Source organism: Mus musculus, chromosome 1 (assembly GCF_000001635.26).
Source record: "Mus musculus strain C57BL/6J chromosome 1, GRCm38.p6 C57BL/6J".
Taxonomy (NCBI): Eukaryota; Metazoa; Chordata; class Mammalia; order Rodentia; family Muridae; genus Mus; species Mus musculus.
This window is the reverse complement of record NC_000067.6, coordinates 119,537,689-119,555,627: the sequence shown is the minus strand read 5'-3', so window position 1 is coordinate 119,555,627 and position 17,939 is coordinate 119,537,689. Positions and strand designations below refer to the sequence as shown.

Sequence of the window (17,939 nt, the reverse complement as noted above, 5' to 3'; positions counted from 1 at the left end):
TTGTGGCACCCACATCTTTCTTCCCAGCACTTGGGAGGCAGTGGTGAATGGATCTCTGTAAGTTCAAGGCCACCTGGTCTACATAGTTCCAGGACAGCCAGAGCAAATAGTGAGATCCTGTCACAAAAAAAGAGAAAAGAGATCCTCCTCACTTCCCATCTTCTGTATAATCCCTCTGGGTTTGAAGCTCTAACCATACTTTTCTAAAGTAGATCACTCTTGAATTTCCTGAAGGCTTTAAACTCTACTGGCAACCCTTAGTTTTTAGGTCCTATGTTTCCTGGCCCCCTTAAAGACAAGTCTTTTCTATCATCTTAGTGTGACTGTAGGAAGGAAGCTATTGGACTCAGTATCTAAAGAGTCTGTGTTGGATATCAAAACTGAGTGTTCCTCCCCAGCTGCCCTTTCTTCCTCTCCATGGCCCCCGTATTCTCCTGGAGGAATTAGTGCCACCTTTATCCAGGCCTGCTTTTATTTCCTTCCAGTACTGCATTCAATGAAAATGATGTGCCCGTCTGTAAAGATTCCCTCACTCCGGTGCATGGCACAGCTGCAGACAGTGCCTCTGTACTAAAGGTAAGAAGATTGCTTTCCATTTTTCAAAAGACAATATTGAGTTTAACCTGTACTATAATGAGGGACAGCTGGTGACTTGTAGTTGGCACTGGGAATTGAGGCAAGAGGCACAGCTGAGCTTCATCTCCTGGAAAGACAAGAATCTTCTTCCCAGTCTCTATGCTGCTTGTGTCTGCTTCAGCTGGGGGCAGTCTGCTTGCTGGCTGTGCCTCTACCTGAAGAAACAGCACTTTGGTACACATCAATTTGTTTAGTAGTTGCCGCAAAATGATATCAACAATACATGTTTTCCTAGAGCTCTCTATTGTCAACAGTCCTGCATTTCCAACAGTAACTTCTTTTCTTACGTGATCACATTGTATTGCTGAATTGCATTGACTTTCTGCCCTAACGCAATGCATGGCCTGCATCTCACTGCCACCTGGGTGCCCTTTCCCTTCTCAGGAGGATTCAGCTGGGGCACCAGGACTCTCCTATCCAAACCTGCCAGGCTGGCCACAAGCCAGTCACTGTCTGAACTACCAGGCTTTATCTGTGTAGATGCAAGAGCTGCATGAATATTCACAGAGTACTTCTTTTTCTAGTTCTGATTATTGTATAGTTTCTTCTCCTTGAAATGGAATAATCATTCAAAGCTCATTTCTGAATTTCCCTTTTTGCTTAAAGGATCAATAATAGGTAGGGCCTGGTCACTATTAGAAATTCAGAGACTGCGAAGAGCTTAGTACGAGGGCAGTCATTCATGGACTCTTGGTGCCCTGTCTTCTTTAGGATGCTACTGATGAACTGGACGCCTTACTTCTTTCTCTGACAGAGAATCTGATGGACCACACAGTAACACCTCAGGTAAGTGTGTCTTGAAACAGCAAGGTCAAAAGACACTTGCTTTGAAAATGTTCTTGTTTGGTTCCAATTTTTTTTTACTTGATAATTTAGTAAACTTTTCATCAGAATTTTTAGGACTGGGGAGATGGCTTGGTGGGTAAAGCATATGCTATATGAGGACCTGAGTGTGGGTCCCCAAAACTCATATAAAGCTGAGCACAGTAGTGCACATAAAATGAGGTAGAAATAGGATTTCCTGAAACTCTTAGACCAATAGTGAGGTGTACACCCTGGAGCAGAAGAAACCCTGCCTCAAACAAGTAGACTGACACCTAAGAGCTCTGCGTGTGCAGCATGGCATGCATGCTCTCACACAAACACTAAGAGCTTACATTTATTTCTTTAGCATTGCCTTTCTGTACTCAAACTCTGCTGCTTTGAATTTGTATTTCTCTCTGTGGAAATCACACATCACTATAAAACTGTTCATATTCAACACCACATTAAATAGCATCAGAGAAAACCTGGAGCCTGGACCAGCATAAAGAGTTAAGACAAGGAGCTCTGTGGTTGAGAGCTCTTGCTGCTCTTGCAGAGGACCTAGGTTCTGTACTGGCGTCCATAAAGTAGCTCACAACACCAGTTAACTCAGTTCCAGAGGATCCATTGCCTTATTCTGGTCTCTGCATTCATTGAACACTTGTAATGCATTTACATACATACATACAGGTAAAACATTCATACACATAAAATAAAAATAATTTTTTAAAGAGTTAAGACAATAACCTGGGCTTAGTAGTTTATGTCTGTAATCCCAGCATTCAAGAATATTGCCACAAGTCTAAGGCCAGCCTGATCCATCAAACAAGTTCTAGGCCATCCAGAGCTATAGCAAAAGCCCATCTGTGTCTATAGCAAGTGTTAAGGCTATGAGGGTATGTTATCTTTTCAAAAAGATGGGATCATAGTTAACAATTAGTATTGAAAATCTCATCCCTTGTTTAACCTGGAAGGCTGAAGTTCTCAGTATTCTCACCATAAAGCAAATAAGACGGTTCATTTCTCCAGCTGGACTTCCAGTCACGTTGGAGATATAAAACAGCTTCAGGGACTGTAGGGCAGGAACTGCTGAGGCAACCTGATTCCTGTCTGAGGATTTGGGGGTGCAGGTGGCACTTTCTGAGGATGCTTGTGTCAACTGTAATTGAACAAACTCGAGTGTATTTCAGAGTTGCCCAGAAGGTGTACTGAATAGAATGCTGGGCCGCACCTCAGAGTTTCAAATTGTGTATATCTTGGAAAGACCCCAAAATTTGCATTTCTAAACATGTTCCCATGTGTTTAGTGATACAGACAACCAACTTAGATCAATAAATAAGACATCACCAAAGGAGAAGTAATCCCAGATCGGATCTTGAACCATAATAAATCTTGAAATAGATAAGACATAATCTCTAAAATCAGTGCCAAATCATCTGAAGCCCAGAGAAACCGAATTCCTAAGCGCATCGCTCAGAGGACTTAATGCTTGCTCTTTGTCTCACTGCCTAGGGGAGCCTTGTAAGCCAGACAGCAGTGTGGCAAAGCGGCCCACACCTTAGCCCAGCACTCGGGAGGCAGAGGCAGGTGAACCAGTCATTCTCTTGTAGACTTCATGGGCTTCTGCACATGTGCAGAGTATAGACAGTCACTTGGACATGCTCATAAAAAAGTGAATAACTAAGAGGGCTGAGACTTGTGTCAGCAGTAGTATGCTTGCCTTGAAAGCAAGTTCCTTGTTTTATTTTGTTAGATTACAGCTCCTATTCTGAGGCATTTCCAGGGATGGAGATGTAGTCAATGCAGTGATTGTCTGGCTTTAGTCCCTGTAGCATAAGCTGGCCTAGAAGTAATTTATGACTCCTGGCTTCACTTTCCAACTGTTGAGATTACAGGTGTGAGTCTCTACCACACCTGAGTTGTCTGACTTCTAAAACTTTATTGGCATTTGTTTATGTATCATGTGTTTATGTCTGTGTGCCACTGTTCATGTGGGTTCAGAGAACAACTTACAGGAGTTTTTCTTTCCTCAGATGATGTGTGTGGCAGGTATCCCCTTCAGATGGTCAGGCTTACCCACAAGGCCTTTATCCCATGAGCTAGCTCGCTTACCCTTATCTGACTTTCTAATTTTGACCAGTTTAATGAGTTGTCTCAGTGTTTCAATTATATAAGTTATATTGGATAGCGCCCCATATTGATACTAATTTAGTTTCCTGTGTGGAAGGTAGCTAGTGGGTTGTTGGCCTCTTTTTGTTGGTTTTCCTTTTTCATACTCATTTCCAGAGCTGTAGTTTAGCTATTAACTGGAGGTTACCCACCCCATTGGGTGGACTCCAGCCATTCTCCATTCTACAAAGAGGAAGGTCAACACAGAGGAGAAATATCCTTCATGATTGTAAGCAAAGCTGTGGTCAAGCAAGGCCTTTGACTTATCTAGATGCCACAACAGCTGGCCAAATGAGCCAGAGTTTCTTCCCAAACCTGGTGACCTCTGAGGACCAGACCCCTTTTGTATGTTTGTTTTTAAAGTGATTGATTTTGGCCACCTGAATGGTCTCAAACACCCTGTGTACAAGCATAACAAAAATTAAAATAATGAATAATATAAAACAAACAGCGGCCCATGCTTTACAGGTCTCTGTGTGAGTGACTGACATGCTAGTGGAACAATCACAGCTGCCCCAGATGTGACCACATTTAAAGGACTCTCATCCTCTTCCTGATGTTCTGTGTTTATTCCTGATTATTCTTCTCATGTCTCCTTTGGTTTATATAGTTTGTAAAATCAGACTAAGACCACACCAGGTATCACCATCTTGTTGATGAACAGCTGTAGACTTGGATCTCTGGACCTTAGGATAAACCTGGGATGGAACTGATAGGATCTTAATTATGACATTGCTAATCTCTGGACCTTGTGTATCCAACACTATTTTAACCCTCCACTCATTTCAGACTGCAGACTAGCCATGTTCAGATGCTCCTATGATAAACAAACTCCAGTGCCTGGGAGTCAGCCAGAGTGGACACCATAAGTCCTTCTAGGGTCCCAGTGTCCACTGGCAGCTCCTGTGTTGTGTGTGTGTGTACACTCACAGACACACAAATAATTCAATATAATTTAAAGATTTTAAAAGTAATAAACGAGCCAGGCAGTGATGGCACTTGCCTTTAATCCCAGCACTCAGGAAGCAGAGGAGCAGAGACAGATGTATCTCCTAACTTCAAGGCCAGTCTGCTCTACCAAGCCAGTTTCAAGACAGCCAAGAAAGTTTCAAGACACAAGAAAGAAGGAAGGAAGGAAGGAAGGAAGGAAGGAAGGAAGGAAGGAAGGAAAGAAAAAGAAGGAAAAGAAGGAAAGAAGGAAGAAAGGAAGGAAGGAGAGAGGGAGGGAGGGGGAGTAATAAAAGGGGTAACAGGTAGCTGTAGCATTCTTGAGTTATAGCTTTTCCTGACAGTCTATTAAGTAGTATGAGTGTTGCAGAAGCCTGGGTTGAGAGTTAGTTAGCTCAAGAGGCTCATTGGGAACTGCATTCCTGAGGTGTGTTTCACAGTAGAAAAATATTATGGATGTAATAAGCCAGTCTTCCCTAAAAGTAAGTGGCTATGATTTTTTTTTAGGTGTCTTCACCATCCATGATCACACCCCGGTGGATTATTCCAGTAAGTTCATACTCTTTATGATTCTTCTTTTGGTTACCATTTCAGACTATTAAAGGATTCTCAAGTTCTTGTTTTTCCTACAAGTATTGGGGCCATTATCAAAGCTCTGTTAATTTAATGGCTTCAGTTTTGTGGCTCAACTTTTCTGTAAATGCTGCATGATTCAGACAGAATAAAAAAATAAAACTCTGAGGTAGAAGGGGCTGGGGCAGCTGACTTGGTGGTCAGGAGTACTTACTTTATTGCAGGGCCTAGGTTTGATTCCCAGCACCCACGTGGCAGCTCATAACCATTGGTAACTCCAGTTCCGGGGGATCTAACTCTCCTCTCTGGACTCCACAGGCAGGCTCCACACACACATGTGGTATACAGACATATATGCAGACAAAACACCCATACACATAAACACCTGGGGACATCAGAGCCTCTTTCCTGCTCCAGTCAGTGACACTGATGTGAAGCTGCAAGGTTGTTATCTGACTGTTATTCCTTCCTCTTCCACAGCAGAGTGCTACCATCTCCAATGGGCTTGCAGGATATGGAGCATCTTTGGCAGGGACAGATGAATGTAGTCAGAAAGATGGATTCTCACTGATTTCCCCCCCAGCACCATTCTTGGTAGATGCTGTGACCAGGTGAGGAATTACTTCTTAGTTGCAGCTTTCAGAACATCTAATAGGAGAAAATTTAAGTTGGTTATATTTAAAATGATAGTGTTCTTGTAAGGTCTTAATTGAACCTGATTGAAAGTATTTAAGCCTTTTCTCTGAATACTGTTTAACATAGTATTTTTTTTCTTGGTATTGGTAATTATTCATAAAATTATTGGGATTTGTTTGTGAAGTCTTTAGTAGAGAAAAATATTAGTAGGGTCTTTAAATCTCTTGAGTTTAAAGTTCAGTTGTTATTTCTCCTTTCCTGCTTTACTCTTCTGATTGTGCCTGCAATCGTAGTGACGCATAGTGGGTGGTGCTTTACTGCACGTGGCAAGGCGCGGTGTGGCCTGGGAGGTGAGGTCATTCCCAAGGTGAGGAGATAAGAGTGTGAGCATGGGTGATATGGGTCCTTGGGGGTCAGCCTAAAATCTCCTCACCATAGAGGAGAAGCAAAATCGGAGCCTCGTGAAGAATGGGTTAAGTGTACTTTAGCCTGGAGTCAGGGAAGCAGGAGCATCAACTATGTAGAAAATGTGTCCTACAAAATATCTCATTGCTCATGAGGTGGCACCACATCTCCATTTAGGTCTGTCATCTCTCTTCTCGGCGGGTCCGTGTGGGTGCTGGAGACATGAGTCCATCACTTACTAGGCCTCTTTCTTCCATACAGCTCTGCCCCTCCCTTGCCTGAAGACTCAACCTTGAAGCAGAAGTGCTTGCTGACTACTGAGCTCTGAGGGCTGCTGCTCCCCACCTGTAACTGGATTGCCCCACACCGTCCCCAGTCAGCCCTGGATCCATGTGTCCTTTACTTGGGGAAAACCTTCTACCAGGATTTGACTTCAACTCCATAATGAGAGTAGCTACATTTTCCGTCCAACTGGAAGTCTACCCCATATAACTGCTTAACTGAAGATACCTCCTCCTCCTCCTGTAACTGTATTTGCATTGCCAATTCCTGAAGCAATGAAGGTAACTAGTTTCCTGCAAACTGATGGCTCCACCTAGCGGTTGCAACTGTTTATAGCTTAGAGCAAGGCTTGCTGTCCAGAGCCTTTCATTGCTGTTTCCCTGGGTTGTCAGGGGAGCACACCTGAACTGAGAGCCTGCTGGAGAAATGCGTGGCACTTTCCTGTGCATTCCCTGGAAATGAGAATTAGAAAATGGATGGAAACACTATGTGGCTAGATCCCAGGCCAGCTCCTGCACAGTTGCTAGGATTCTTGGAGAAGCTGAGAACATAGAGGGGTGAGGCTGTCACCCAGACTTTGAATTCTGAGCAGTAATGACCTTACATCAAAGGTAAATGTTATCTTTGGATAACTAGAGAGAGGTTCAGTCTCTAGGCGTGAACTCCTCAGACCACTTTCCTATTGGAAGCACCTAAACCCCTCGCCTGTTTTTAACTTTGCAGCCTGGGAGGGAGCAAGTGTCAGCTCAGAGACCCGAGGCCTGTGCTCTTCTTCCTGAGCCAGTGGGGAATTCGGCCCTACTAGGCTTACCAGTTGGAAAGTCAGGACCTGTTTAGGCATAGCCTCCAGTTCCTTTCGGTGTACACTGCGTGAGCTTACAGCTTCCAAGCTAAAAGGAAAAGAAAAATACTTGGCAGAAATGGGGAATGCCTGTGAGAGGGCTTGGGTTCTTGAATGGGTATAACAAATGAAGTCAGTTTACATAGGGGTTTTGTATTCATTTTAAAGTCCTCTAGAATCCCCCATTCCTTTAGCCTGTACCCAAAAAAAAAAAAAGATAATGTTAAAGTAGTACCCACCCATCATAGAAAAGTGTATGGATATGAACCTATCATCCCAAAACAGAAATGACACTGAATAGCTTTACCTGCTTAGGCTGAAGGATCAGGCCTCAGTTGCTGTGGAGACAAGGGTGATGTGCAGACGGTGGTGGTGCCAGTAGTGTTGCACTGATGCTAAGCTGCTAAGCTGTGTCCCCTGGAGTTTGTTCTGCCCACCATGTGATGTGTACTCATTCTTGCTTCTCAGTTAAGAAGACACCCAGCTCGTGGTCTAAGGAGCTGTGATTTGAACTACCCTGGCTTCCTTGTGCATAGTTTGTGCTCAGGCAAACACTAATGTCTTGATTGGGAAGCCCAGGGGGTTCAGTTTCACAGTGTCCAGAGGAGCTGGACAGTTTAGAAACACTTTCTAAACAGTCTGCTAAGGAGTTGCTCTTCTTGCTGGCTGTCTCCCCTTAGCCAGTAGTGTATCTTGTGTGATCGTCCGCAGTGTTTTTTCCAGTCCTGAGTGATAAGACATTTCTTACAGGATGACACTTAGAATTGGGGCTTGACCCAGGCACACTGCACTGGGTTTCAGATTTCTGGTGTCTGGAAGTCCTGGATGGCCTGCAAGGCTAGCTGTTCTGCTAACACACACCCAAGACACGGCGGCTTAGAGGGCCTAAATGTCCTGTTCTGCTTAGAAGCAAGCACTGTCCCTTCAAGATTGAGTCCATATGAGTATCCCATAACATTTTTGTCTCCAGGTAACTGAATTCTTACTAGTCAGAATATTTGCTAGTGACTTGGTTAGGATTCACTTGAATCCCAGTAAAAAGAAATCCTATGTCCTACTGTCAAGTCCTAAGCTTAGAAGTACATATTGAGTGACATATTTTCCCTGACAGATTAGACACTGTTACATGTTTCCTGTGCTGTTACAGTAGCAGTACTCTGCTCCTTTGAGAATGGTAGTGTCTAATGAGACAGGCCTGAGGGCGCCTGTGGAAGCAGTAGAGGCAGGGCAAGTCCATGAGACAGTGAGAATGCTGACAGAGTGAGGCTGGGTAAGAAGGCAACAGGCAGAGTTAGGCCAAGTCAGGAAGATGGGTAGCTGCCGGCCGTGTGGGTTTATGGCACAATGGAGATAGGGCCAAAAGACTGGCCTGCTACAAACCTAGGGAGGGAGAGAGGGATCCGGGCAAGGTTCGTATTGTGTCCCTGGCTGGGGTAGGGACTTGGCATGGCAGTTTCCAGTAAGATGAAGATTCAGTTAGGAGTCCTAGGCTCCACCTCAGCACTTAGAAAGTACATGTGAGGGAGGAATCTGGATACTGACAGCTTCTGGGTAGCAGCTCCTTTCAACACAGAGGACTCACAGTTATCTCACCCCTCTCCTCAGCAGATGGTCTCCTTCTCATTCCACTTTGCTTTGAGAAATACTCTTTACAGTCCTGCTGGCGGACTAGGGTACTTGCTTTGCACAGGCTTAGCTGTCCTGGGCATGTCAGGGGCTGAGATCTCCGAGTTGTTACTAGCATCTACTGCTTGTTTTTCTCAGTTCTGGCTAAAGCTTGGGCCTCTCTTCTCTTAACTGAGCCCCAGAAAACTGCTGTCCCTTGCTCGATTGCTAGGCACTCAACTGATGAAAAAGTTTATTTTTTTCTTTCCTTCCTTCTTTCTTTGTTTCTTTCCTTTTTTTCTGTGTAGCTCTGGCTGTCCTGGAACTTACTCTATAGACCAGGCTGGTCTCAAAATCAGAGATCCTCCTGCCTCTGCCTCCTGAGTGCTTCATTAAAGGCTATGCCACTACACCTGGGAACATAGTTTCTAAGAAAGCTTCTTGTCTTTTCATTTGGCAGGTATCATGTTCATTTGTTGTTTTGTGTTGTTTTACTTTGGTTGTGTAGACAGGGTCTCGCTGTGGAGCCCAGGATGGTCATAACTCCCAGCAGTCTTCCTGCCGCAGCTTTCCAGGGGCTGGATTTTCAGTCATGAACCATTGAGTCTGGCATAGACTTGTTCTGACAGGTTTTCTGTTTGGTTGGCTTTGGTTTTGAGTTGCTAGGGGTCATAACCAGAACCTTGGACTGGGAATGGTGGCATGTCTTTAATCCCATCACTCTCTGAGCTGCAGGCAAACTAAGGCTACATGGTGAGGCCCGTGTCTCACTCAGCCACTGAGCTATGTCCCCAAGACCCACTAAGTTTGTTCTATAGAGACCCCGAGATAACAGATACTTCACCAATCAGTTCTGCTGGTGCTGCGCAGCATCATCAGAGGCAGCACTCAGCATCGTTGCATTCACTGCAGCTGATTCACAGTGCTGCTTCCCAGCTCTGAGCACAGGAGAGTGCTGCCTGCAGTCCATGGTCTGCAGCACTAGCAGCCACTCAGGCAGCCAGCACTTGAGGACATTGTGTCAAGTTGTCCACAGGGCTGCAAGGAGATTGTGGGTCTCAGCTGTGAAAGACTTGGACCTATTATTTGATCCATCTCTTGACCATCCAGTTGACTGGAAATTTGCATACATGTATGTAATAAAGAATGTGGGTTTATAGATCACTGATGCTTTTTTTTTTTTTTTTTTTCTGGAAAAAAATGAAACTTGGGTTTGGATGGTCAGGATGAACTGGAAACATTCCTATTCCAGGATAGGGAACTTGGTTTGCACTGTGGAGACTTGGCCTGAGCTGTGTTCTGCTGTGTGCACTTCTGGTGGGACTGCTTATCTTCTTCTTTATGGCGTTGTTGGGGGTGATAGCCACTAATTCTCAGGATTCCTTCTTATCTCTCTCTGTGTGTGTGTGTGTGTGTGTGTGTGTGTGTGGTTTCATGGAACTCTGTGCTCTTTCTGTGCTCACATCTGGATACAATAGACGATTATGAGGATTCACCAGCTCTTTTGTGTTTACCTTTTCTACATGTTAAGCTCTGCAGTAGCTTTGAAACTGTAATTTATTTTTGTATCACATGCACTATATTCAGTGACTTCCTGTTGTATGTATTAGAAGCACTGCAGTGAACTGTGAGTTGTCTGTACACTGAACAAGAACTCTAGGTATGACCCATTGCAATAAAACTTCCATGAGAGTTCATGTTTTATGAGCTGTTTCTTGAGCATGAATGGCCCTGGCTAAATTGTTAAGTCCGAGCCACTGTTTATTGTAACCAAATGGACTAAATTGCAGCCCTGATACAGTGTTGGGGATTTGTGTCAGTGTGGGTGTGGGAGATTAGGAGTGGAAATGTTTCCAAAGGCCAGAACCCTCCTTGGTGGCTGGGGAGATAATTCAGTGAGTAAGCACTTGCCGCACAAGTTCACATCCCCAGAGCCCACACAAAGCCAAATATGGTCGCACATCTATAATCCCAGCAGTGACTTACACAGGAGGCAAAGGCAGGAGAATCACCTGAAGCTCCCAGGCCTGGCATTTGCACCAGGACATATGCAGAGATAAACGACAGACCCTGCCGCAAGGAGGGTGGCCAGAATCTACACATGAGCTTGTCCCCTGACCTCCACTTACACACAACACAAAGGTTTTGTTTTGGTTTTGTCTTTTTTTGGTTTTTTGAGACAGGGTTTCTCTGTATAGCCATGGCTGTCCTGGAACTCACTCTGTAGACCAGGCTGGCCTTGAACTCAGAAATCCAACTGCCTCTGCCTCCCAAGTGCTGAGATTAAAGGCATGCACCGCCACTGCCCGGCTACACATAGGTCTTTTGAAGTTATTGGTAGGTGAGCATGATAGTACATACCTGTAATCCCAGCACTAAGTGTCAGCATAGACTATCTAGCAACACTGTCTTGACATGAAAAAATTCTGATTGTCATACCTAGCCTACTAGCTTAGCGTCATGCTAAGGGACTCAGGATAGTAGATACATATCTGGGACTTGAGTGTGTACTGCTCACTACCCACAAACACAGAGTAAATCATCTCTGACTGCCCTCTGAAAGTGCGCATGCCGTGTGACTCTGGCAGGGGGTGGTCAGGCCTCCTCCTATTGTACCCCAGTCCCTCCTGTGAACAGAGTGACTGTCCAGGTCGTTTGGCAGGCTTTTCCTGGCCAAGACACAGCACCACACAGGTAGCAAGGCTCCCAGGAAAGTCACACCATCTCCCATCCCCTCTTCTCCTGGAGAAAGGTGGGCTTTTCTAGGCTTTCACCTGTGCTGGAAACTAAAGAAAATAGCTGACAAAAAGTAAGCAAAAGCCATTTTGACTTAAGCAGGACAACCTGTGGGAAAAGCGAATTGTTCTCCATAGCCACAGGAAGCTGTCATGGGCAGAAACAAAGTGGGTGTTGGTGTGGACAGGTTTCCACCCAGCTGTTAGGAGTCAGAAGGCGGGGCTTCTGCCCAGGCTGTGCTTCCCTGAAAGAAAAGGGAGTGGATGCTCAGCTAGAAAACATTTCCCAAGTCCCGGGTGGGCTTCACTGACGGAGCCTGCAGGTGCTTTGGGAGGCAGAGCCTACACGGGTGCTGAGGTAGCAGCTCTTGGGTCAGTTATGATCAGAGGCCCAGGATGATCTGTTCAAAGAGCATCCACCTCCCCATGCTGAGGTTGAGTGGAGACTGGTAACAGTATCTCTTACCCCCAACAACAGGGAGCACAAATGTCCTAGGCCAGATTAACAGCCATCTAGCTCATGCTCCTAGGCTAGCAAGATGTTGGGAAGGAAGAAACTGAGGACGAGCTGCCCTGGCTCCTCCGGGCTGAAAAGTTGGCTCGGGTAGTTGAGTGTTTACCTAGCATAGAGTCCAAAATTCCATCCCCAGTACCATTAATCCAGGCAAGGAAATGAGTGCACTTAACCCCAACACATGGAGGTAGGAGCAGAAACATCAGGCACTCAAGTCATCCTTGACTACATAAGGACTTTAAGGCCAGCCTGGGCTGCATGAGAGTGACACACACTCCACACCTCCACCCCACATGCACAAAGAAGGATGGACCCTCAGTGTATAGATAGGAAACAGCTCCAAAGAGCGACAGGGACTTGTCTCAAGCCTACGGCTCAGATCTTGAGACTCCAGCACATTGACTCACTGCTCTCTAGCTCTTGTCTGCTCCCATTGGTACTGCTTGTCGCCTGGAAGCAGAGCTGCAGCTAAGTCCTACAGCTCAGTTGCTGTGCCACAGAGTCCCTTCCTATGGGGATTGGAATCATTGTCAAAGCAAAGCACACTTCCACACACAGATCTGGGGGATGTATGTATGTGTGCCTTCCTTTTGGATGTCTCCTTCTCTCTCCCCGGTGGACAGCCAGCACTCCCCACCACAGTATGTTCTCTCCATTATTGCCGTGCTCCCAAATCCCCAAATAAGAGTTCTAGGTAGCTAAGTACTTTAATTCCAGCACTCAGGAGGCAGAAGCAGGCCGGTCTCTGAGTTTGAGGCCATCAAGTTCCAGGACTACATAGACCCTGTCTCAAAAACAGAGAGAGAGAGACCAGACAGACAGACAGACAGACAAACAGATGGAGGAAGAGATCCATCCATCTTCTGAGAGGCTCTACCAGCAGCTGACTAAGACAGACGCAGCTGCTCACAGCCAACCATTGGACTGAGGTCGGGGACCCCTATGGGAGAGTGAGGGGAAGGATTGAAGGAGCTGAAGGGGACGGCAACCCCATAAGGGGAACAACAGTGCCAACCAACCCAGAGCCTTCAGAACCACCAACCTAAAGAGTATACACACATGTGGGGTCACACCCCACACCCTCCATTCTGTAGCAGATTATGTACTGCCTTGTCTGGCCCCAGGGAAGGGGAATGCTGGGGGTGGGGGAGAACACCCTCTTAGAACCGAAAGGGAGTGGGGATAGTGTGAAGAACTCTGGGAGGGGGGACCAGGAAGGGAGGCAACATTTGGAATGTAAAGAAATATGATAATTTAATAAAAGCCATAAAGTTAATTCAGAAAATAATACACACACACACAAGGTTCCGTGTTCAAGACCACCCTGCTCCTGACTGGAAGTCCTGTTTCAGATTACAGACCTACAAACCTGGTCATATGGGAGATTTGCACATAATTTTAACACACTTACTAATCTTTTAGGGACCTTAGGCTAGCAGGTCTGATCACTGGGTAGAACTGTTAAGTGGGCCAGAGAATCAGAGGGGTCTGCTGTTAAAGAGAAATCCAGTATAAAAGAACTGGCCTCTGTTGGCAGAAAGCGTGGAAAGGCTGAAGAAAAGCAGACAGATCCAGGATTACAGGGTGCAATTTTATTTGGGCTCAGAGAAGCCTGGTTCAGAGCAGCAACTTGGACCAGTGGATCCCTAAAACTCAAGTCAGAGAATGAAGCTGGAATGTACTTAGTTTATCTCAAGCTGATATCAAGGGTGCCAGGCACATTCCTGATGCCGACAGGACTAGAGTCTGGTTACAGAATTCCACACACCACTATGGGGCGGGGGGGGGGGGGGGAGGGGTGTTTATCTATACAGTGATTCCCAACATGTGGGTCATGACCCCTTTGGGGTTGTGTAACAGATATCCTGCATATCACATACATTACAATTCATAACAGTAGCAAAATTACAGTTTTTGAAGTAGCAATGAGGTAATTTATGGTTTGAGGTCATCACAACAACTGGGCTGCAGCATTGGGAAGGTTGAAAACCACTGCTCTAGAATACGCCGAAACACTGCCGGGGAATGGGGGGGGGGGGGATCATAGGGTTACTCAGAAGCCAACATGACTGTTCAGCACAGCTGCAGTCCAGTCAAACCGGGTCCCTACACAGTTCTCAGAGTATCAAAGTTCATGGCTAACAATGTGAAGTCACATGGCATTTGGAAGCCAGCCATTTAGAGGATTGCTGAATTACAGAACACAGAGCCTGTCAGAACCTGGTTACTCTTCCCTTCTGCCTGGTCTATGTAACATGGGGGTGCTTATAATGACCCCTGCCCCGTAGGGTGGCAAAGACTGAGCGTGTGCTGTAGAAAGGGCTGCACACCAAGTGGAGAGGTGGTTCATGAGAATCACCAACAACCACTTAGCTGGGTGTAGTGTATGTGTGTAACCCCAGTGCTGGGGCCTTGCTCCCCAGCCGGTCTAGCTGACGTGGCAAGCTCTCTGTTCAGTGACAAACCCTCTCTCAACAAATAAGGAATAAGTTGACTTCTGGCCTCCACACACAGGCAAGTGTGTACACATTAGACCACACGGTGGTGGCTTGATGTACAGTGTCAACTTGGTTCCCAATTGAAAATACTGTTTAGGGAGGCTTAGGAGGTAGGGCCTTGCTGGAAGAGATGTGTCACTGGGGGTGGGGGTGGGGGCGTTGGAGGGTTTAAAGACATGGCCAGTTTTTGAGTTTGCTCTCTCTTTCTGCTTGGGATTTGAGATGTGAGCCCTCAGCTGTTTCTGCTGCCACAATTCCCTGCTATGGTAGATTCTAAACCCTCCAGAACTGTAGGCCCAAATAGATCCTTCTATAAATTACTTTGTTCATGGTGTTTGGGTTTTTGTTTTTTTTAAGTATTTATTTATTTAATGTATACGAATGCTTATCTGCATGTATACCTTTGTGCCAGAAGAGGGCATCAATCCACATTCCAGATGGTTGTGAGCCACCATGTGCTTGCTGGGAATTAGACTCAGGATCTCTGGAAGAGAGACCAGTGCCCTTAACCACTGAGCAATCCCTCCAGCCCCTGCCCATGGTGTTTTATTACAGTACCAGAAGTTGGTACCAGAGAATGGTCTGTTGCTGTGACACACCTGACCATGCTGGGTTTTTGTTTTGTTTGTTTTCGAGAAATGTGGAAGGCTTTGGACCTCAGAACTGAGAAGTGGCAGAACTCTAAGAATGCTTAATGACCTTTGGGGGCCCAGCTCAGGTGGTTTCCAAGGAAAGCAATATTAACAAACTGAGCTTGTCATAATTTGGGTTTCTATTGCTGTGATATAAGATCACTAATAGGGCTGGAGAGATGGCTCAGTGGTTAAGAGCACCGACTAAAGGTCCTGAGTTCAAATCCCAGCAACCATATGGTGGCTCACAACCATCTGTAGTGAGATCTGAAGCCCTCTTCTGGTGGATCTGAAGACAGCTACAGTGTACTTACATATAATAATAAATAAATCCTGGGCAGTGGTGGCGCACGCCTTTAATCCCAGCACTTGGGAGGCAGAGGCAGGTGGATTTCTGAGTTCGAGGCCAGCCTGGTCTACAGAGTGAGTTCCAGAACAGCCAGGGCTATACAGAGAAACCCTGTCTCGAAAAACCAAAAAAAAAAAAAAAAAAAAAAACCCAAAAAAAAATCTTTAAAAAAAGGATCACTACTACAAGCAGCTTGGGGAGGAGTTTATTTGACTTAAATATCCTAGAGACTTAGGAGGTGTGGCCTTGCAGGAGGAGGTAAGTCACCGAGCGTGAGCTTTGAGAATTTTAAGTCATTTTAAGCCATTTCAAGTTTGCTCTGTTGCTGGCTTGTGGTTTGAAACTGTAAACTCTCAGCTGTTCCTGCTGCCAGGATTCCCATATCTTCCTGGAACCATAAGCTCAAATAAATCCTGAAGGGTTCTAGCAGGCTCAGGCCTGGCAAACGTGTCTGCCTTGCTAAAACCCATTAGATTGCATCCCTAAAGCTATTCCAAGGTCAATTCCTTATTTGGCCACTTCTTCCTCCTGAGGCTGACAACCAAGGTCCATCTATCAAAGTACTGAAGTCCAGCAATCAAAAGAGTCCTTTGGGTCACCTAACTAACATGCCCAGTTAAAAGTAAACACCTCATCTTAACGTGGGGTTTCCCCTTGTACCTTTATAAACTACCATTTTCCTGTGGCCCACCTCTGGCTTCTCTATTCAGAGGCAGTCCTTTCTCCTCCACCCCAAGACAAATACCCTTCCCCTTCTCCCGCATCCTCTGTCTTTGTCTCTTATTCCTGCCCTCTGTCTCTCTGGGGCAAATACATCTTTGTGCTGAGAACTTGGTCTTTGGGCTCCTAAGCCGATACTGTTCCTTTCGAACACTTTCTTCTGTAAGTCGCCTTGGTCTTGTTTAATCACTGCATCACTGCAATAGAAAAGTAACTAAAACACACACACACCGAGAGAGAGAGAGAGAGAGAGAGAGAGAGAGAGAGAGAGAGAGAGAGCTACACAGTTAATATTTCATATTAATTTCATTTTTTTCTTTCTTTTTTGGTTTTTTGAGACAGTGTTTCTCTGTGTAGCCCTTGCTGTCCTGGAACTCACTCTGCAGACCAGGCTAGCCTCGAACGCAGAAATCTGCCTGCCTCTGCCTCCTGAGTGCTGGGATTAAAGGCATGCGCCACCACTGCCCAGCTAATTAGATTTCTTTTAGGAGGTGGAGGCATGTCTCATGACATCCACATGTCAACTCTCTCCATCCAACATGTGTATCCCAGAGCTTGAACCCAGGCTGAGCGCGGTGGCAGTGCCTTTACCTACAGAGCCAACCTTCTCGTGGCCTGAGTGCTTCATGCACTGACCTGGTGATTTCCATATTGGATAGATGCAGCCACCACTCACAAGGGCCTGATGTCACCTGCAGAGACTGCCTGAGTCACCTCTCCTGTACATTCCTGACTCTCCCCTCGGGGTTTCCTTACCCTAAGTACGTGATCTCATCCCTCTGTGATAAAAGCAGAGTGTCACAGTCAGGAACATTCCCAGCCGTCCTTCTTGCAGCCCATCCTGCAGGGTGCCTTCCCTGTACCGCCTCAGTACTGTCTTGGTGTGGCACTGAAACCTTTCCACCTGCTTCTGATGTACTATCACAAGCCGTGTCTTCTACCTCTCCTTCATAGACACAACTCTTGGATTTGTGTTTGGTTTTGTTTTTTTGTTTGTTTGTTTGTTTTGTTTTGTTTGGTTGGTTGGTTGGTTTTTCGAGACAGGGTTTCTCTGTGTAGCCCTGGCTGTCCTGGAACTCACTTTGTAGACCAGCCTGGCCTCGAACTCAGAAAACTGCCTGCCCCTGCCTCCCGAGTGCTGGGATTAAAGGCGTGCGCCACCACTGCCGGGCTTAGACACAACTCTTGAAAGAGTTGCTCTCTGTCCCCTGACTCCTGAAACCCTGACCAGCCTTGCCTAGCCTCATGGTAGCATTTGCTGGTCTCTGCCTCCCTTTTGAGGAGCAATGCTTGGGCTTGTCCCATTTCTGCCTGAAAGTGACGCCCATCCCTGTTGCTTGGGCAGAGCAAATCACAAAGGTGTGTCTGTATTCAGAAAGGTGGGGCAGGGGCAGAGCACCAGCTGACTCCATAGTGTGCCTCTCGGGCTTCGCACTACGTGTCCCTGTTCCCCTGCCTGTCTGACGATAGTTGGCTTGCTTTGTTAACTCCCTCCTCCAAGGCAACGCTGATCCCTGTTCTCACTCCTGTGCTCCTGAGGTTTGGTAGGTAGCTCACATGACTCCAACACATGTCCATCAGCTCTCCAGTCT

At 46.1% G+C, this 17,939-nt stretch overlaps 1 protein-coding gene across 4 annotated transcripts in view; it reads left to right on the top strand.

Annotated features, from left to right (window-relative positions):
• Window positions 1-10,596, top strand: part of Epb41l5 (erythrocyte membrane protein band 4.1 like 5) — a 104,065-nt gene extending 93,469 nt beyond the window's left edge. For 2 of the 4 annotated variants that reach the window (XM_006529398.2, XM_006529397.2), the window contains exons 21-25: window positions 486-576; window positions 1,348-1,422; window positions 5,065-5,106; window positions 5,611-5,741; window positions 6,433-10,596. In XM_006529398.2, coding sequence (XP_006529461.1) covers window positions 486-576; window positions 1,348-1,422; window positions 5,065-5,106; window positions 5,611-5,741; window positions 6,433-6,499 — 406 coding nt within the window. In that variant the 3' untranslated portion in view covers window positions 6,500-10,596. The remainder of the gene's footprint in view (window positions 1-485; window positions 577-1,347; window positions 1,423-5,064; window positions 5,107-5,610; window positions 5,742-6,432) is intronic. The other 2 variants (XM_006529399.4, NM_145506.4) reach the window with 2 other exon arrangements.
• The last annotated feature ends 7,343 nt before the right edge of the window (window positions 10,597-17,939 follow it).